Here is a 20,448-nt window from a genome sequence, read left to right as displayed (position 1 = left end):
AATCTCTGCAGCCTTTGTCTCCTCACTGGTGGAGACCGTCAGCAGGGACGCACGAGGCTGAGCCTCCACCACGTTGCTCTGGTGTCACAGACCTTTCTGGAATGATGTTTGCCATGGTAACAAATGTAACCCCCCCCCCCCCGCAAAGCCATTTGCTGTGAGATGTGCACAGCGCTGAGCTCTTCATCAGAGCAGCCGTGGCGGGTGGGAGGGGGGGGGGGGGGCTTTACCAGGGTTTACCTGTGTGAATGGGACCGGAGGGGCACCGCGATGTGTCCTGGCTCTAGGTTGGCCACATCCTCTGCTGGACAGGCTGCAAATCCTGATTGTGCTGCTAAGAGCCAGCTGGGGGGGAAGGGGGGGGGGGGGGGGCACCTTTGATGCCTGCCCCCAGAAGGCATAAACAAACTCACACTTCCAAGTTTGAGCCCTGAGCGATCAGGAAGACGCAGGCGTCATGGCAGAGAGGTGTAAAGATGACTCGGCATCATATTTGCTGCTTACGTGCTGGGCCTCAGGCGACGCATCAGACTGGGATCACACTAAACCATCATCGTATAACCAGGAAGCAGCAGCAGGCGAAAGCTGGATGAGGCAGGATGTTCTCTCTCATCTCCAGCCCAGCTGTCTACTGCCTTATCTGCTGCCTCTCTGACACGCTGGATGAAAATCAAGGACCTGTCTGTTCTGGCAGGGCTGCAGCTCATTGCAGGACATTTACGCAGACAGGCGGACGCTCAGACGTGCAGCTGCAGCGGAGACACGATGCCTCTTGGGAGGATCAGCTGATTCATCCTGCACAGGGTGGGCAGACGCCTCCTGGTCTGGTCCAGCCCGCTCTGGACAGCTTCAGCATCAACGTTATGCTTAAGTTTTCATCTGGAGCTGATCACACTCTTGTGCCCTGACCTGGAACACACACCTGGGTTCCTCTGATGCTCCTTCCCGTCCAGGATCAGCTGGATCGCTATCCTGTTCGGGATCACAGTGGTGAACTCTGGAATTTGGGCATATGGGTCTATGATCTTTGTTTCCTCTTCCTGCGCTGGAGTGACGACCTGTGCAGGCTGAATTCGGCCGGATGGACGCAGCGCAGCCCGGCAGTCACGAGGGCTGAATGCTGCAATGTGATTGGCTCTCCCACCGAGGGCGCTGTGACGTCACTGGGACGCGCCGAAGTCTGGTCCCAAAGTTGTGTTGAACGATGGCGAACTGATGGATAAAACACGCAGGTTCAGTGGTTAAACGACACCAGGTGAGTGACCGACTGATCGATAACCGTGAATCAGCTACGATCGGTACCGTCATCCGTATTTAGATGCGCTCCAGGAGCGTTGCTATTGGCTAGTGATGCTATTGATATTGTGGACCCAACTGGGCCTGGTCACGGTTCCGTACCGACCGGTCAAGTTGGTATCTTGGCGACAGTCAACGTTTTGTTGTTTCTTTTTTTCAAGTGAGACTTTCCGCGCTCTGAGGTTCGAGTCGTGCTCGTTAGCATGCGGCTAGCTTAGGAAAACATACACACGACCACGCCCACTTCCCCGCCCCAGTAGTGAATTTAGTATTTATACGGTTTCTTCCTAATATAATTAAATATTTATTATTTCATACTATCAATACTCCTAAGTATTTGACTGTATTTGTCACACCATTTAACTGCCTTCTGAAGACTCTGGCAGAAAGGTGATTTTTAACCTGCTTAGTCCATCTGGTAATCACCCTAATTACCTGATTAATGCTTATTTAAGCTGCGATGGTGGGGGTGCAACAAGCCATCATATTCCAGGGGTGACACAGTATGGGTGATTATGTGGGAAGCACTATGTTCAAATTTGACACAGTTAAATGTCAAGGGCTCTCAAATCATTGGAATTAGACTTTTTGGACAATGTGTTGAAGGGCTGAACATGCCTCGTGTTCCCCGTTCAGATGGACGACATCCGTGTTCTGCAGCACCGGTGCCTCCTGAATCTGGAGCGCAGGATCAGAGACTTTGTACAGGGCCGTCCAGCAGAGGAACGCTGCCTGAGGCTGCAGAAAGAGGGGGACACGCTCAGGTCAGCCAGGTTTGATTCGCTTATCTGGACGGTTGAGGCATGCAGCTGCTCTGCAGCGGGAGGTGGTCAGATGTGTTCAGGTGTGGTGGGAAGCCGGGCCATCGGCACCCGCCTGTAGTTTAGGAAGAGCTCGGCCTGGTCACCAAACCAAGGCCGCACTGCAGTATTTCGTTAGCTCGCCTTTAGCTCGATTACAGACACACTCGCGCTAACATTGTTCCCACCAGCTTCTACAATGTCGCTCCAGTACATCCCAGAGCTTCTGAACGGGCCTCAGGTGCAGTAGCAGCACAAGGTCAAGACCCTTGGCTTTGATGTGTGGAGGGTCAAAGGTCAAAGACTCCATTTCTAACTTTTTGAGTCGTTACGCTAACAAACACAGACCATCACATGACCTGTAGTAAAATCATAAAAGTGCTGATTAGCAACCCATTGCTTGGTAAGTGAGCCTAACCTGTTGCTAGGCGACCAGTCGTGTGGCTGGAAGTGTGTTTTCCTCCAAACATTGTGACAACCGCAAGGACTTTCCCAAGTTGAGCTCTCTCTTGGCCTTGTTTGTACGTTTTCCTTGTAAATTTCCGATCGCCACTCGCTGCGTCAGGCGCGTGCCGGTGTCATTATGACTGTATGACGTTGTTACCTGTAGCTTCCTTGTGTCCAGTTACCAGGGCGACTCTGAGGAGGTGGGCTGTTACATGGCTGGACATCCCCTCTCTAAAGGAAGCTGCTACTTTGAGGTGAGCTGCCGGAGACGCTGTTGTTTTCTGTGTGTCTGATTGCTGCCAACAGTTTGTTAGAAAGGAGCAGACTGTCGGGGGGGCCGCGGCTTATCATCGCTGTGACGGCTTACCGGCACCCTGATGTGTGCTCGGGATTGCTTCACCATCCAACCAGCAGTTTTATCCACTGGAATCCCGTCGCTCTGAGTTTTCTCAGCTTTATATTAAATTCTGGCCTCCTGCAGTTAAACGGTGCAAAACCGCCGCCGCAAATATTCCGCAGTGGAATGAGGGCTGGGGCGGGTGAGCCCATCTCGGATCAGTGTGTTCAGATCAGCTGTTCCCAGCTGGAGTGAGCCTGCATGGTTCCGCAGGGCTGCAGGATTAGCATGTCCCTTCGGAGACGCTGAACTTTCGCCACTTTTTGCTCTGTGGCAGAAGAAAAACACATTTCACATCGAATCTCGTCCCGGGTTGCAGCCGTTCGCCAGGTAAAAAAGTCAAATCTGGGCAGGAAAACATCTCTGTTCCAGGGAACCCTGACATTTACTCGGGAAGACTGCCCCCTCCCCCGTGACGCACTTGCTGTCCTGATATTTGAAAGTTTTGGAGCGCTCGCTCACATAAAGGTCAGGCCTCGCTGCACGGATGCGTCACTGCTGTCCTGTCTTCTAATTGAACTCTGTCCAGCTTGGCACCCCCCCCTCCCGAGGCACACATCTGCCTGCCAAAGGACCTGAGTTGGTCCCTAACCCTAAAGGGTGGTGAAACTTTAGCCCCGCCTCTTGGCGATGACATGCAGGGAAAGGATGGTGCTGCCATCTTTGGTGGCGTGCTTGTGTCCTGTGTTAAACATGGACGCAGCCACAACTGAGGGATTTCCTGGACCCCCCTCCCTGTGACAAGCAGCCACACAACAAGCACAAAGCAGCATTGTGTGGCCACTTTGTGTGGTCAGAACTCTTAAAGTCGACTCTGGTGGTAACGGGTGTTTTTGTGTAGGTGACGATCGTGGACACGGGGGTCAGAGGGACCATTGCTGTGGGGCTCGTGCCCAAGTTCTACAAACTGGACCACCAGCCTGGGTGGCTACCTTACTCTGTAGCTTACCACGCTGATAACGGCAAGTAAGCGAACCTGAACCAGAGCGTGACTGAAGGGGAGGACGCCCGTCGTGAGTTCAGGCTCAGCGGCCCCTAAAGGCGTCAGTGACGACAGCGTACCTTTATTCTTCGCAGGCTGTACAATGGCGACCCCGTGGGCCAGCAGTTTGGGCCAAAGTGCTCTCGGGGCGATCGCATCGGATGTGGAATTCACTCTGAAAACATTGAAGCTGGAATCACAACAGTCTTTTTCACCAAAAATAGCAAAGAGGTGTGTATTATAACGGCAGGATGTTGTGGAAATGCTAGCATGCAGCCGCTAACTGTCTGTATGCTGCCCGTGTGCACTGTCCCTCTCAGGTGGGTTCCGTGGACGTCCCTTTGGCCGTGGAGGGGCTGTTCCCAGCTGTCGGCATGCACTCAATGGGGGAGGAGGTGAAGGTGGACCTGCAGGCCAAGTGGCACCTGGAGGAGGACGAAACCATGATGATGGTGGACAGCCACGAGGACGACTGGGGACGGCTGCATGACGTCAGAGCCAGCGGGACGGTACGTGGCAGGTCTGCGTCAGGCATTAAAGAGAGGTAAGGTTCAGAATGTCCCCGTTTTGCCCCGGTTCCATTCCGTTATTGGACTCCCAGGGCCCACTAAGGTGGCCACTGGAGTGGAAACAGTCCAAGCGTGACAGGACGCGCTGAGCTAACCAAAGAAGACGGCTCAACAGGAGTCTTTCCTCTCACAACACAGTCTTCCCAGCAAGTTCCCAGTCATGTCACAAGGTCTCGAGGTTGCAGATTTCCTTGAAAAGCTCTCGTCTCTTTCCAGGGAGAAAGTTGAAAGGCTGCCACGTGCTGCTGGCCGCTAACAGCAGGCCGCGTTCTGTTGGCTTTGACACTTTGGAACTCCCTGCGATCTTGTTCACCCACCAGCAAAACCAGTATCGCTGCATGTTGTTGCCAGGTAACCGTGTTGTTAGGTTGTTATCCTCCTCATTTTTCTGCAAAGTGGCCCTTGTCTGGGTTCTGCCTCTGGGTTCGGGTCCTCCGGGTTCTGTTTTTGGCTGGTGGTTCTGTGACATCGGGCGGGGTTGCGCAACATCTGGCAGGCCTGCCCGCTCGGCCCCGCAGCAGAAATAAATCAGGACTGACTTTGATGCATATAATGTGGCTGAATGATAATTGATTTAATTGCAGCGATGATTTACAGTTAGAATACTTGAACTTAACTCACACCCTTTTTGGAGCAACAGGCCTCAAACGAGCGCGGGCCCAGACATGCATGGCGAAGGGAAGAGTTCCTCCGTGCGCTCTGCTGCTCGAAGCTCCTGCTCCCACAGTCTGTACACAGGTGAATCTTCCCTGTGTCAGCGCTTGCTGAACTCTACAGGTGGTCCAATAAAGCCTTTTAGGGCCTTTTGGCCAGACACGCTGACCCTGATGGTCCTGACGAGGGACCTTTAAGGTCGTAAAAGGTCGCGCTTAAGCCACCTTTAGAGGAGCAGCTCCCTGCTGCTGTCCGCAGGCATGTCCCTGGTTGGATGGAATGTGTTCCCCCTGGTTTCTAGAGGACCTGTCTGTGATGGGGCACAGAAAGCAGAACCAGGGTTGGAGAGCTGAGGAACTGAAGCGTCGCCTCGTCCTCGTCCTCGTCTCTGGTGTTCTCTTCAGCCTGGGTGTAGCGTTTCATTGTTTGTCAGCGGCCAAGCGTGACGGTTTCACCTTTTGTGCAGCCATTACACCTGATAGAAGATACTGATTTATGTGACAGCTGGGTGGTGTTTTCCTTTTCTGTCCTGACACTCAGCTGAAGTTGTCTTTGTTCTGCTGCTCTGTTTTTCTGGGGGGAGAAGGTATTCTGGCTGACTCACCTCTGCATACGTGCAGCTCCGTGCAAACACCAGCCTCCAATCCTCCACTTCCTGTTGTCACAGCAGACGCCACGTCTACCTACTTAATCCCATACGATGTGGATGAGCAGGCCACAAGTAGGTGGACAGCTGCCTGCAGCTATCGGTTAATCAGAGGAGCCTCACGCACGTATTTCACGTCCCACCACTCCCAACCATGCTGAGGTTAATCCTCTTCAGGATGTTGCTTTAGTCAGAGGCTTTATTTTTCTGCCTGAAAGTTTATCTGCAGTTGAACTGAACCGGTCCAACAGATCCGCGCTGCAGCTGTCCAACACCTCTGTCAGTGTGCCTCCTTCCTTCCTCCAGTCCTTCCTTCTGGGCAGTGATACGTCCAGATGTTGGCGTCATTACTGAAGGTTAAAGTTCACAGCTTTCCCAGCAGGTTATGGTGGTTGCCGCCTCTACACAGTTGAATATATATAGATATAGATATAATAAGGTTGTGTGGTGCTTGTGTGTCCCGGTTACAGCAGCCAGCCATTGATTGCCGTGGTGATGAGACAGCTTCTGTATTCTGGAAACCTCCCTCAGCCCCATTTCAGCTTCAGCGTCTGGGTTTACAGGTGCTGGGACATTTTCACCTCCTCTTTACACTCTTACTTGTGGTAGGACTGCGAGGAAAAGTGCCTTTGTTGGTTTGGACTGAAAAGATGAGGTGCCGAGAGGGAAGCGGCAGGTTAATGAGGGCAGAGTGGAGCGAATTAAAAGGTGATGAAAAGCCCCATAGTGTCTAGAATAGCTGAGGTGTCACTGGAGGTCATGTGATTGATCGGTCTTAACGTGTAGCTGCTCTCATAATCCCAGTTACTGACCTGGCTTCACCTTGCCCAACCTATCTGAGCCTTCGTAATCAGGGCTCGTGTTTGGATTGAGTGGGTCTATTTATGTTTTCTGTTTGGCCTTAATTAACTTCCCGGTTAAATCAGGTAAAGCCATCAATCATTTGACAGCCTACATGCTTTAACCTGAACCTTTCAGGGTTGTTTGTTGTCTGCAACCTTACATGGCCTGAATATCGTTTTCCACATCTTCTCGAGTATGAAGGGCTTCTCTGTGGGAGCAGCTGTCTCCTCTGTCTCCTGCTGAGGCTTTAGAACCAGAGCAGCACCATCGATGTCCTCCTCTCTGCTGACCTCTCCCGTCTACAATCCATCCATCGCCAGGGGCGCTGCTTCCACCACTACGCTGATGACACCCAACCCTACATCTCCACCAAATCCATCACCTGCACAGCTTCTTCCACTCTGACCAGCAGCCTGAACCACAATAAAGCCACCAGATCTTCCTTCTTTCACTTTAAAAACATCTCCCTCCTCCGTCCATCTCGCTCCCTTTCCACCGATCCAACCTTGATCCAGGCCGGACTGCTGCACCCACATCTGCTGCAGCGACTCCTCAGTGAACTCCAGTGGATGCGGAACTCTGCAGCCCCCCCGCCCCGCCCACCCAAGAACACATTGCCCTCCAGAACCTCCACTGGCTCCCTGTCAACACTTCAAATCCTGCTTCTCATCCACAGAGCCCTCCACACCCAGACTCCATCTTAACGCACAGATGTGCCTCTTCCTGAAGCCTCTGCTCCTCTGACGACCTCCCCATCCCTCTCCATGCTGGCCCTGGACCTGTGGGGACCAACATTTGACTGCACACCCCTCTTTAAAACTGCCCGTTTCGTGTTTCAGTTCCCTTTATCTGTTGTTCCTTTATAAACGGCTTTCACTGTTATTACTATACGCACATGTTCAGATGGCAGTAGTGTGGTTTCAGTTGCTCAGGGTGGGGTTTCAAAGCCTCTGATCCAGCTGTTTTTACCAGCAGGGTGCTCCGGGGGGGACATCACCACGGAAACAGCTCTGATAGACTTCTGCCGCTGGCCAGAATCAGAATCCTTTTGGGAACTGGGGTGTGTTTGCGTCTAACTCGGTTGTAATTTGAGGTGAACGGACATGGAGACACTCGGTTCCGACTCATCGGGAAGACAGTAGGACGCAGAACAACAACTGCGCTACAGGTGTATTTGATTTCACTCCCCCCCCCCCTTAATGGTGCAATAGGAAACTGGCAGGATCTGCTTCTGGGTGTTGATGTCTGTTTCCCAGCAGCGGTTGAACCAAACACCAGCGAGTGTCAGTTGTCTCAGGCGGCGCTGCTCAGTTCCTGCCCTCGTCACTACCGTGACTCAGGGAAACCACATCCCTCCTCCCAGCAGAACAGCTGGCACCAAGGCTGATACTCATGGAAGATGGAAACACGCCGTCTCTGCAGTCTGCAGGACTGGAACGACTCCGCCACATGCTGCAGCTCTACATTATGACTCTGTCCTTCATAACGATCCGGCCGGGAGCCACTTGCTGGTGGTTGGAGTGATGTTGCACAACCAGGAGCAGACTATTCGGCTTCTTTGTCGTCCATCTTCCATTTTTGCTGTGCTGCTGAGACAGATGGGTCAATTTGGGTCAGTTTGGCTTCCCTTCCCTGTCTGCACACTCAGGCCCTTGTCCTTTACTTACCTCAGGTGTCCAACAGAACCCGAGGTGTTCCCTTCACGTTCAGACACAGGTAGAGAAGCTGTCTGGCCTCCTTCACCATGATGTTAATGTGATGAGTCCAGGTACTGTGAGATGGTCGTTCCCAAGTATTTAAAGGTGTCCACTCTGTCGATGAGAAGCTCATGGTAGTCCTTCTGCTTCTTCCTGCTGAAGTCCACCATCGGTTCCTCCTGGTTCTCCTGGCACCAGTCCTCCAGGTGGAAGACCTCCCATCTGTAGGGTTAAGGTCTGATCACCGGAAAGTGGCTGGTGTCAGACTCGGCGTTGAGGACACGTGTGGACCTCTATCTACTCTTGTTCCCTAGGTTCTCTTATAAAGTTGACCTTGCTCGGCCTGCGCTCAGCTCAGGGCGGAATGTCTCTTTCCTGTAAAGCTGCATCAAGCGTTGATGTTTGAACATACGAGTATGTGCACGCAGTCAGAGCTGTCTGGACCTGTGTGGATCCGCAACTTGAGCGTACTGTGGCATCATGACGAACACGACACTATTTCCATGTTGGGTCGTTCATTTTAAGTCAACCATGCATAACAACTGAAACCTGAAATGAAAAAGAAGGAGAGGAAAGCTGATGCAGTCCAGCGTGGTAACCGTGACGACGGTGTGTTAACCGGGACTACAACCTGCAGTAACCATGACAACAGTGCGGTAACCATGACTATGCTGTGCAGTATCCTTGACAACAGTGCACTAACGGTGAAAGCAGTGCGCTAACCATAACTACATGGTGTAGTAACATGACAACAGTGCAGTAACCATGACAACGGTACAGTAAGTGTGACAACAGTTAGGGCAGACCTTTGCTCAGCGGGTCCGACTTTTACTGTGACTTGCTGATCCTGGATCTTGTCCTCATCACCACCGGGTTGGTTGCAGGCAGGATCTAGTTTAACTATTATTGTCTGAAGATGAAGACCAAAGGGAGCAGACCACACATCTGTCTGTGTGAACGCTCTTTAAGCACCGCCCAGTTACACCAAACAACAACGTCGGTTGTTTTTGTCCCTCATTAGCAGCTGTTCTCCCCTTAAACCTGTTTCCTGTCTCATCCTTCCGCCTCCTCAGCTCCTGGAGTACGTTGGGAAAGGAAAGAGCATCATGGATGTGGGTCTGGCCCAGGCCCGTCAGCCTCTCACCACCCGCCGCCACTACTATGAACTGGAGATCGTGGACGCTGGGGAGAAGTGCTACATTGCCCTGGGCTTGGCCAGAAGGGTGAGCATCCTCACGGCCCGCTCTCCACAGTATAGCTCCACCATCTGACGCCTGTGTGGGGGGTTAGTAGCAAGACTATTATTTGATTCTAATGATTTCATGTTGTTAAAAAGCAGAAACCTCCAGAACACATGGAGACACAGTGTTCTAACTCTTTTAGTAGTAAAGACAGAGGTCTTATCCTGGTTTATTTCTCTGCCATTATCCTCCATTTTCTCTTTTCTCCTTCGCTCTAATGGCCCATTGTGGGTAGAAGAAAGACCCCCCAGAGGAAAATACAATTAGAGAAATTTTTAAAATGTCTCATTTGAGCCTTTTATTTCTTTTTCCAAAGAATGCACACAAGGTTTCTATTTGCACATTAGCGCTCTGGCCTTTTTTGAGGCATGAAACATTTGATCTTTGTTGCACTGAGAAGTGGGAGCGTTTCTGTGCACAGATGATCAGTGTAACGTAAGTGTACACTGTGTGATGATCAAATCTTTCAAAGACAAATACTTTTTTACTGCGTTCCTGCTTCGTTCCCCCACCAGCTGCTACGTTCAAAGGTGAAACATTTTTAAATGTGTGAAACTTTAGTTGCCGGAACCCGCAGTAACTAATGTCAAAACCTGGACATAAAGCCTGTGCAACATCTGTCAAGGGCTCAGCAGCATCAGAGCAGCAGCAGCATCGGGCCAGCAGCAGCATCGGAGCAGCAGCAGCAGCAGCATCAGAGCAGCAGCAGCAGCATAAGAGCAGCAGCAGCAGCATAAGAGCAGCAGCAGCATCAGAGCAGCAGCATCAGAGCAGCAGCATCATCAGAGCAGCAGCAGCATTAGGGCAGCAGCAGCGGTGCTGCAGCAGCATTAGAGCAGCAGCAGCATCGGAGCAGCAGCAGCATTAGAGCAGCAGAATCAGGGCAGCAGCAGCATCACGGCAGCAACAGAATCAGGACAGCAACAGAATCAGAGCAGCAGCAGCAGCATCAGGACAGCAACAGAATCAGAGCAGCAGCAGCATCAGAGCAGCAGCATCAGGACAGCAACAGAATCAGGGCAGCAACAGAATCAGAGCAGCAGCAGCAGAGCAGCAGTAGTTTATTTCTTTCAGAGACTATGAAGCAAATGCATCATGGGTCTGAAAACATTCATCTGAGTGTTTGTAATTAGACACAACACTGAAGATGTGGACACTTGAGACAGGAGGAGTGGACCAGCCGGTCCAGACAGACCTGTCTGGGCCACCTCACCTTCAGGGCTCTGGGGCCTCGGCAGATCGGAGCTCTTTTAGCTCCAGCACAATATCATGCCGAGGGCTCACACTGTGCCTCTTGGGTCTATGTTGTGCTTCCTTTAGCTGCTGATACATCCCAGAGTGCAGAGGAGCCATGAAGACATACTTCACCACACTCTGAATGTATCTCCTTAATCAGCGTAAAGCTACAGATGTACACCTATAGATGATAGCCTGTGTCCTGTGGACAACCTCCAGGTTCATGCAGGAATACTTGTGTGCTTTGATCAGTCGTCAGGGAAGCCTGAGGAATTTGGGTTGTGTGATAAGTGCGACTGCTTATGTTTGAGGTAAATGTGCTAGAATCTAATCTGAGATCTGTTTTGACCCCACTACTATTCCTAGACCTGTCATGACCTCTCATTTCCTCTACCCCTCTGAAGATAAGACGTGCATGAATGTACAGTATGCATATGCTTGTTTTTGTCTGGTACACACGCTGGTTGCTAGGCTGCAGGACAAAGGAAGATCTAGATTGAGGGGTGGAGGAACTGACTGCAAAAGACAAGACCAGAAACAAAAACCAGGGAAGAGCAGTATCAAAAACCTGGAAAAACAAGCAGTTCTACACAAAAAAAAAAAAAACAACAGAGTAGAAGGACAGTGAGGGAAGAGGACGGATGGACAGATACAAAACAGACACACAACAATCAGGACTCACTGATCCAGTGGATCTCATTGCCAAGTCCAAGACTGATCACTCATTACTACAATGAGGGGAACTTCTCTGGCATCTGTCAGGTTCCTCTCCGACCTCAATCGGTCACCAAAAACTTGTTCAAGGCCCAAGCAAGTCCTGGAAACGAACAACAGTGTTCATCACCCTGGCACCGATCACCAGGACACAGCTCCAACAACATGTTCACACCACTGAAGATACCAGAGAGGCTTCTCTGAAAGTGGACAGACTCAAACCGTCCCAGTCCTTTGGGTGGGGGACGCGTCTTCTTGGAGGACACCCTGCAGTGCAGCCAGGGCACTGGTCGGTGCTTCCATACTGAGACCATCCCAGTCTGGTACAGGTACTGAGGTGGTGACCTAAATATCAGCCGCAGACGTAGGCACACACGTCCGAACTGTTGGTACACTTCTGGTAAGGAAAGAAGAGGAGCGCCCGGTTTGAGCAGCGGGCTATCGAAGCAGACCAGCATCGGTTTGTGTCTCTGCTTGTCCCCTGTAGGGAAGGCACGGTGGGCACGTCCCAACACTTTCTCTCGCTGCAAACACACGACATCTCTCCTGCGTCTGCTCTAATTCGTGGCCTCCGTTATATTTTTAGACAGCCCAGCGATAGGCCAGTCAGATAACTGCTGTTGATCTGCTTCCACATTACTCCTCGCTGGCCCGCAGCTCCAGGCATGTTTCCTCTGCCACTGTGTGCAAGCGCAGGCTGCTGTGATGATCTGCTTGTTGTTCTTAGGGCAGCTCCTGTTTTTCTGCTGTCCAACACTGAGCGTGAGTGGCCTGACCAAGCCATTGTTGTGGTGTTGGTGTTGGTGTTGGCGGTCTGGCTCAGGGTCAGCACAATAGCAGAAGTGACAGCATAGTTCTAACCTCCAGGCCAGAGAAGCTCAGTGATGGTGAGAAAACTTCTGCAATTCCTCAGATCACCAACAGCAACATCTGTCCAGATGTTTGCAATAGAGTGACTCAGCCTTTAACTGCTGTACACTTACAGCACTGTGACAGTGATGTAGACCTGGTTAATTTGCTAAAACACCGTATATCATAGACAACAGCATCAGCATCAACAAAAATATGCCCCCCTCCAAAAAACCACCCCTTAAATCATGCTCTAACCCCCTAAACCCAACCATGCCCAGCCAATAGAAGCTAATGTCTTGTCGAGGTTTTCACTGATGGGTTGTCTTAGGATTGATTGGAGGTGTTGCTGTATGTGTGACTGTAGCTGTAGGCGTGGCTATAGGTGTGACTGTAGTTGATGCTGTAGGTGTGACTGTAGCTGTGGGTGTGACTGTAGCTGTGGGTATGACTGTAGCCCTGGCTGTAAATGTAGCTGTGGTTGTGACTGTGGGGGTGGGTGTGACTGTGGCTGTAGGCGTGACTGTAGCTGTGGGTGTGACTTTAGCTGTAGCTGTGACTGTGGCTGTGACTGTAGCTGTGGCTGTGAATGTAGCTGTGGCTGTGACTGTGGCTATAGGCGTGGCTATAGGTGTGACTGTAGTTGATGCTGTAGGTGTGAGTGACTGTGCGTGTGACTGTAGCTGTAGGTGTGACTTTAGCTGTAGGTGTGGCTGTAGCTGTGACTGTAGCTGTGGGTGTGGCTGTAGCTTTATGTGTGACTGGCTGTGCGTCTGATTGTAAGTGTGGGTGTGACTGTGGCTGTGCGTGTGACTGTAGCTGTACAGTATGTGTGACTGTGGTTGTGCGTTTGACTGTAGCTGTGACTGTGGGTGTGGCTGTGACTGTAGCTATGGGTGTTACTGTCGCTGTGGGTGTGACTCACTGTGGGTGCTGTAACTGTTGGTGTGATTGTAATTGTAGCTGTGGGTGTTATTGTAGCTGTGGGTGTGGCTGTGGGTGTTATTGTAGCTGTAGCTGTAGGTGTGATTGTAGCAGTAGCTGTGGCTGTGGGTGTGGGTGTTATTGTAGCTGTAGCTGTGGGTGTTATTGTAGCTGCGGCTGTAGCTGTGGGTGTGGCTGTAGCTGTGGCTGTGGGTGTGATTGTAGCGGCAGGTGTGACTGTGGCTGTAGCTGTGGGTGTCAGCACGTCAATAACAAGACTATTGATGTATGAAAGAAGACTCTCACACACACACGCACACACCCACACACACACCTACCATTGTTAGAGGGTTTCTGCAGGCATGCAGCAGATAAACAGTTAAATATCTCTGGTAATTATCTCTGAGTCATGCTCTGATCTTATCTGAAAGTTGGCGCTGGGCTTGTTTCTGTTGGAAGGCTGATCCCTGGACAGAGGCGTACGTACAGTATACGGAGCCACACAAACATGTCCTTGGCTCCCTGACGCTGGCGGCCATCCAAACCAAACATTCGTTTAGGATTCGCGCCGTAGGACCCCTCTGTGAACTGCCCTCCTGAGCTCCGGAGCTGTCTTGGCAGGACAGTTTACACTTGGTAGTGTCTCCCATGACAAAGTAGTCCTGGAGTCAGGCGATGTGAGCTTTAGCAACGCAAAATCCAGTATCCCCCCCCCCAACAGAAGTATCCTTATAAAGAAGATTAGCTTGAGAATTTCCTTAGAGTTGTGTCTCTACAGCTGAACAACCAACTTGCTCAAGGTGATCCAGATCTGGACCAGGACCCCTAACAGGTTGTGTACTTGGACCATGTCCAGATTTGAGGGGGACTCAGACATCAGAGTTCACATGTAACTAGTAGCCACAGCTTCTGAGCAGCAGCTTCCAGCAAGAAGAACCTCTGTAGAGCCTGTGCAGCTCCTCTGGTCTTTGGTTTCCACTCCCCTCCAACCTTCGGATTTTTGACTGGAGGTGGAACCTTCTGGCCCCTGAGTCAGATCTTTCCTAATGTGTCTAAAGACCCTCTTGGATCTGTCAGTGCTTAAATGGCTGTGATGTGGTAAATGGAATGCTTTTTAAGGCTGAACGATTCAGGCACATTTTATTTGCTAATCTGTTGTTTGCGTTCTCCAAATGTTTCCTCAGTTTGACATCATTAAAATGGGCCCCGACTTTGAAACAGAAACTTTTATTGCAAGGGCGGGAATATTTATGGAGCATTGATCGGTCTGGATGGAAGATTCGTCACGTACACACGCCCAGTATGATCCTAGAGCATGACCTCAACAGTATTTTGTCTTTGTGGTAAAGCGCTGGATGATGTGATGTGTTTGCAGGACTACCCCAGGAACAGACATCCCGGATGGAGCCGAGGATCGGTGGCGTACCACGCAGGTCAGACCTTTTCCTCTTTCGCTCTTCAGCCAGCTGAGGCATCATGTGTAGGAGAGCACACATGCACTTCTGTCAGGTTCAGGCCACCCTCTTTGGAGCACAGCGATGGCTTCTTGGTCGCCTGTGCACAGGCGCTGTGGTGCTTCCTCCCTCCTCCAGTTGTTTGTCATGAAGAAGGTGGTTTAGGTTGTGAGTGTGGAAATTCCCCTGTGGTGAGATGAATCGGGCTGATGTACTCTATCGGCATCATCTCAGCTGGATGCGGAGATGATGAGATGAAGGCAGATCGTGAGCAGATAAACTGGACAATGACAGCGTCAGAAAGAGAGGCATCGTATCTCCATCCGTTTCTTCTGGTCCTGTAAGCAGTGACGGAAAAACAACGAGACAAGATCTGGCTGTTACCTACACAGTCTAAGTTGTTTTTGAGGACTGTGAGCGCTATCGCTGCGGGCATCTTCCTAAACCCCCACAGCTCCACATCCAGGCCTCGGCGCTGACTGACAGCAGATTAGCAGCGAAACCAGAAGTTCATTTCTGGCACCGTGTTGCTACGGTGAGACTTAAAAAACCCTCACCTGTGAGCCAGGTCAACCACCCCTTCAGCTAAGCAGCCAGTAAAAGTAGATCCAACAAGGCTGCTTTATTCCACTGTCTTTAGATTCACCTGTTCTACGATGGTTACCTGGTTACCTATCTACATTCAAACTCCAACACGTTGATTATTATGGGTTTGCTTTCATTTGTGACTGTGTGGTTGTTCCTGTACAGAATCACTGTAGCGCGTTTAGCACCGTCATAATAAGCAGTGACATGTCTATGATGGAAGTGTGTCCTCCTCCTCAACACTAGGTGGCGATATGCATCTTTGTGGTCGCATAATAAACAACTGGAGTCTGGCATCAGAGCAGGAACAACAGGAAGAGCAATAGTCCTACAGCTTCATTCATCTCCTTCAACGGAGTGTTGACAGCGGTTGTCAGCGACCACGTATGACGCTTTAAGCTAACATGTCATTGCTGCTGTAGTTTGAGGATCTTTGGCGGTGTTTGCGACAGTATTCTGGCATGTGAGCCGATGGGGCGCCGTGACCACTGCTGCCCTGCCGCCCCCACAAACCCCCATCATTGACTCACTCGTGCTCTGACTCACCAGCGCCATCCTTCCATCAGCACCAGGCTCACCTGAGATCATCGGGATCAGGCTAACACCCTTATCAGCCACAGGGTCTAATCTGATTGCAGCTCAGGTTCTGCAACAACAAATGTTCAACATTCTGTGTATGACAGTTAAATTACATCCTTATCTGTTAAGCAGAAAAGATCAGAACCAGCTTTTATGGCCAACGGGCTTGCTCTGAGGCCGAGTGGGGCTCTCAGCCTGTGGCTCCTGCTAGATTCATGGTGAGAAACCACCAGGGATCTGCCCCCACTTCAGGTTCCACCTAATTTCTGGGACTTTCACACACACCAATATGCCACAATCGCAGTGAACACGAGTCTTTTACTGGCTGTGGTCGTGTTCAGCCAAATCTGTACATCAACTCATCGTCTCTCACTCCTTATTTTGGTATTTCTAGTCTCGGGGGGGGGGGGGGGGGGTCTCTGAAGGGCCCGCACGGGGGCCTTAATGATGCGGTGTCTCCATCTCCCTCCCGGTGCTGAGATAGCGATTGTTTAAACAGGATCTTGAGCTGATGGATGGGTCCCATGACAACTCCACAAATATTTACTGGCTGCTGACACGCCACTCACCCCGCTCTGCTTTTCTTTGGCTCTTCTCCCCGCGACTGTCTCGCCATTGTCCCCATGACTGACGGACAGTAAGGACGCCCTCCAGCACCCTTCCCAGGTTGGCTACTCTGAAGTCAGGACCCGTTCTGGGAAACGACACCAGTAATTTAAAAAAAAAAAACTCCATTACTGGGATACAGTTGGGGGGCTAATAAGGTTCTCATCTGGGGCAACTCAGGCTTGGAGAGTACAACCCCCCCCCCAACACATTGTAGTGGATACTAATGATTCCTTCTGTGGTTGATGGGCTTGCTGTAAGGGGGACCTGTGTATCCGGACCGGGCTGGGCCTGACAAGGCCCAAACCTCAGGTCCGGTTCCAGGAAAGGCCCCTAGGAAACGCAGCCTCCAGGATCTACAGAACCACCACCAGGAAAAGATGGTGGTTCAGTAGAAGCTGGAAGCTTCATTATTTTGAAGCAGAACTGATCTGATAGAGTAAATTAAAGCTCTTTAACCCAAAAGCTGCAGAACCAAACAAGGTTGTCTTTGTCCTCATGACAGATGATGGAAAGATCTTCCACGGTAGCGGTGTTGGAGACGTATTTGGCCCCCGCTGCTTCAAAGGTGACATCATGGGCTGTGGCATCATGTTCCCACGGGACTACATCCTGGATGAAGGTGAGGGCTGAAGCTTCAGCAGATGGTTGGTTTGTGGGAGGGTTTTATCTTCTGTCTGCTCATCATGGTTCAGCATGGTCCGAGGTTCAGCACCTACTTGACCGTAGCCCAGGGAGGCTGAGGAGGACCAGCCCCCTCACACCTGCCCTCCTAAATGGGCTTCAGCATCCTCAGAAAGATCTTGATGAAACACAAGTCCCGCTGACCTTCACCGCTAGGATTGACAAGGTTAGGAGAGGTCAGTTGATCACCAGTTAGGAGCCTGAACAACATGATTGGGAGTCACAGAGGTGCAACGAGGGACTCGGCCAGAAACAAACACCTACAAGCACCAAGACAAGTCTGAAGACTCAGCTGGATCCTCCAAACAAAGCAGCCAGACTCTCAGACACCCAGCAGGAGAGGGTTCCTCACAGTTTCCGGGGGCTTCTGCTGAGCGTCAGAGCCGCTGTCCAGGAGGAAACAACAGATTCTGAAGTACACCAGGAGAAGATGCCCTGCTGAGTGAATCCCTGAGACAGCCGACACCAAACCCTAGGAGGACAAGTCTTCGCATGATCTGAGCCACGGACAAATGGAGGAGGTTCAGCATAACCGGGCCACGTTTGAGTCAATGTTCTGTTGGAAAGAAAGAAAATACAACTTGTAGGAGAATATGTTCTGCTCCTCGGGTTCCCTTGTCTCTACCCGGAGACCTTCTCTGATATCTGCTTTGTCCTCAGGTGAGATGGAGGACTGGGATCAGAACGGGGGTCGTTCAGCTCTGGCACACAAAGGCATGAAGATTGTTCCGTACCTCGAGGAGGAAGAGGAGGAGGAGGAGGATGTTGCAGAAGTAGAGCGGGGACAGGAGAGGAAGAAAGTCACGGTGAGCAACGTTCCTAAAGACAACCCAGATGTTCCCGACTGGCTTCAGACCAGTGAATCAGTTTCCATTAGATGGAAACATGATAAACGCTCCATTTCCAAATGAGGTTCAAGGAGTTTCTGTTGGAGACACTAGAACTGGGGGCCAAAACGGGGCAATGGTTCCAACATGGCCCTTTTATAACCTGGAGCAGGACCAGTCTCATACAGGGGGATGGACAGATGGGTAAAAGAGGAGAGAGGGTAGGAGGAAGGGCAGAAAGCATGACAATAGACATTAAGTAAGTGTTGTGGTTTGTCATTCAGAAGGTCAGAGGTCAGACATACCTGTAGATACAATCCAGAGAGAGTGAAGCACAAAAACACAGGAAAGAGAGACCTGCAGCCATCAACCAATCCGGTGATCACGACTCAGCAGTCTATAGCTATATGATGCTAAAGGAGAGCTGTTCCTGTTCTATTAGCATTAGCTTAGCTAGTATAATGTCTGTAGGTACAGAGCTATTGACTCATCCCTGTCACAGAGGAATGTTTTCATCTTCATCTTACGGTAGAGAAGGAGTCATCCTCCTGTACCTGGGCAGGGAGCTGGCTCCCCAGCAGGGAAGCCTGCTAGCTAAATGCCCCCCCTTCCCATTCTACTGTTAAAGGTTCTGGAACCAGCAGTAAGCCAGCACTCTGAGAGCGGAGCTCCGAGGATGTGCTGCTTCTACTCTTGGTTCGGGGTTTGGGAAGAAGAACCTGCTCTGGTTCCTCTGGATTCATAGATAAATACAGCTGAGTGTCAGTGTCACATTTATTCCTGCTCCTCAATAATGGAAGCAGGTACCAAGACACCAGGACTGGTCCAAGAGCAGAACCTTGTGGGACTCCACGACGGAGCTACAATATGAAGAGGAAAGATGATGAACATGAACAAACTGGAATCTGTCTGATAAATATGATCTGAACCGGTTTGACCCCAGTGAGCTGCTCCAGTCTCTGCAACAGGATTAACCAGTCCACCGTCTGAAGCTCTGAGGTCACCAGGAACTTTAACCAGTGCTGTTTCTGTGCTGTGAGGAGCTCTAAAACCTGACTGAAACATCTCAGAATGTTCCTGCAGGTGGCCCAGTAACTGAGTCTCCTTTTAGCTTGGTGAGCCCGCTGTAGATTCCCAGTGGTGATTCTCACAGACCAGTCAGCTGAAACCCCCACAGGTGAAAGGTCTCACAGATGGAACCCAGAGCTAAAGTTCAGTAGTGTGAAGGATGCTGATGAAGTTTTAGTCTGTAAACTGATGTTTGGGGTTGTGTTGCAGCTTCCAACTAAAAGCTGCCTGCTAACCACCCTCACTTGGTTGTGCAGGTGTTCTTCACCAGGAATGGGAAGCTGATGGGCCGCAGAGAGATAGTGGTTCCTCCAGGCGGTCTCTACCCCACCGTGGGTATGTTGAGCAGTGGAGAGAAGGTTAAGGTTGATCTTCAGCCCCTGAGTGGATGAAGGCCTGAGGCCCGGAGAGGACATGTCCTCCACCTTCTCTCCCCACACTCAGAAGACTCCAGGAAGACCATCACCAGGTGGACATGGAGGTTTCCAGAGTTCAGGGGTCGCTAAAGCTAAAAGCTCCACATGTTTCTATGCAACCTGAGTTATGTTTTATTATCTGCTGTGATCCCAGAGTGCTGCATGGCTGAGCAGCTGAGCCCTTTCTTCTTCCTCCTCATCCTTCTTCATCCGTCATCATCATCAGTGGGGGCGGAGCCTGAGCCCCACATTCCCCTCCTGCTCTCTGCTGCCCCCCGCTGACCAATCAGGGAGCTGACGCGCTGATATTAGCGTTGATTCAGCCCCCACATCCAAATAAGACACCTTTCAGTGTAATCTGATTACTCAAGCTCCAAATATAAACCCGGTCTTTGCGTTCATCGGACCCAGCTGATCCGACCGTAGCAGACTGTTGTTGAGGTGTTCCTGAGACTTAATGTTGCTGTTCCAAAGGTTTTCAACCATGTTCAGACCAAAGAAATGTGATTCAATTTGCTGCTGTTAACCTCTGACCTCAGCTGAGTGACCCGTTTTAACCTCGGTGGCATTTGTTCTTCAGATTTGAGCAACAGCCATGAGGACGTGCTGCAGGATTAGCTGCGTCTGCTTCATACCGCCCCCTGCCGGCCGTTTGGGTTGATACCACATTCATGTCCTATGGGTGATATCTGGTTACGCTCTTCGCTCGCGTGCACTGAGCTGCACGGGTGGGTTTTAGACTTATTTAATGTCATTTTATGGTTACAAGTTCCTTCTGCCCTGTTCCAAATATTCAGACTGGAGGTTTTTAGAACGCTGAAACTAAAAACTAAATAAAGGAAATTTGACTCAAGAGAAACTAAAGTGAAGTGAATCTTCCTTGGAAATGCTCAACTCTGGAATCAAAATGATGATGATGAATCGGAGCCATGCC

The 20,448-nt window shown here is 50.9% G+C and overlaps 1 protein-coding gene and 1 long non-coding RNA gene across 3 annotated transcripts; both read left to right on the top strand.

Moving 5' to 3' along the window:
* The first annotated feature begins 323 nt into the window (after positions 1-323).
* Positions 324-20,378, top strand: spryd3 (SPRY domain containing 3). Of its 2 annotated transcripts, none has more exons than XR_008951857.1 (11): positions 324-1,255; positions 1,933-2,060; positions 2,722-2,797; positions 3,782-3,906; positions 4,018-4,153; positions 4,243-4,466; positions 9,405-9,554; positions 14,671-14,728; positions 17,025-17,141; positions 17,864-18,009; positions 19,356-20,378. XR_008951857.1 is itself a non-coding variant. In XM_057041751.1 (11 exons), the coding sequence occupies exons 2-11, from the start codon at positions 1,933-1,935 to the stop codon at positions 19,488-19,490; spliced, it is 1,260 nt and encodes a 419-aa protein (XP_056897731.1). In that variant the 5' UTR covers positions 357-1,255; the 3' UTR covers positions 19,491-20,378. The 2 variants fall into 2 exon arrangements, 1 of the variants encoding a protein (XP_056897731.1); XM_057041751.1 differs by having other exon boundaries at positions 357-1,255; positions 4,243-4,431.
* On the top strand, positions 11,035-14,670 carry LOC130530516 (uncharacterized). Its single transcript, XR_008951859.1, has 2 exons — positions 11,035-12,726; positions 12,781-14,670. It is a non-coding gene; the product is annotated as an uncharacterized LOC130530516 (long non-coding RNA).
* Positions 20,379-20,448: the final 70 nt, after the last annotated feature.

Source organism: Takifugu flavidus, chromosome 8 (assembly GCF_003711565.1).
Source record: "Takifugu flavidus isolate HTHZ2018 chromosome 8, ASM371156v2, whole genome shotgun sequence".
Classification (NCBI taxonomy): Eukaryota; Metazoa; Chordata; class Actinopteri; order Tetraodontiformes; family Tetraodontidae; genus Takifugu; species Takifugu flavidus.
The sequence above is the reverse complement of the archived record's forward strand: the minus strand, read 5'-3'. Positions and strand labels throughout refer to the sequence as shown.

What these genes read in the sequence shown, in the direction of transcription:
- spryd3 (XM_057041751.1), top strand. Translation starts at nt 1,933, where the DNA reads ATGGACGACATCCGTGTTCTGCAGCACCGGTGCCTCCTGAATCTGGAG. An exon ending in AAGGAAGCTGCTACTTTGAG is followed by an intron (nt 2,798 to 3,781) that starts GTGAGCTGCCGG and finishes GTTTTTGTGTAG; the next exon opens with GTGACGATCGTGGACACGGG. An exon ending in GGACTACATCCTGGATGAAG is followed by an intron (nt 17,142 to 17,863) that starts GTGAGGGCTGAA and finishes CTTTGTCCTCAG; the next exon opens with GTGAGATGGAGGACTGGGAT.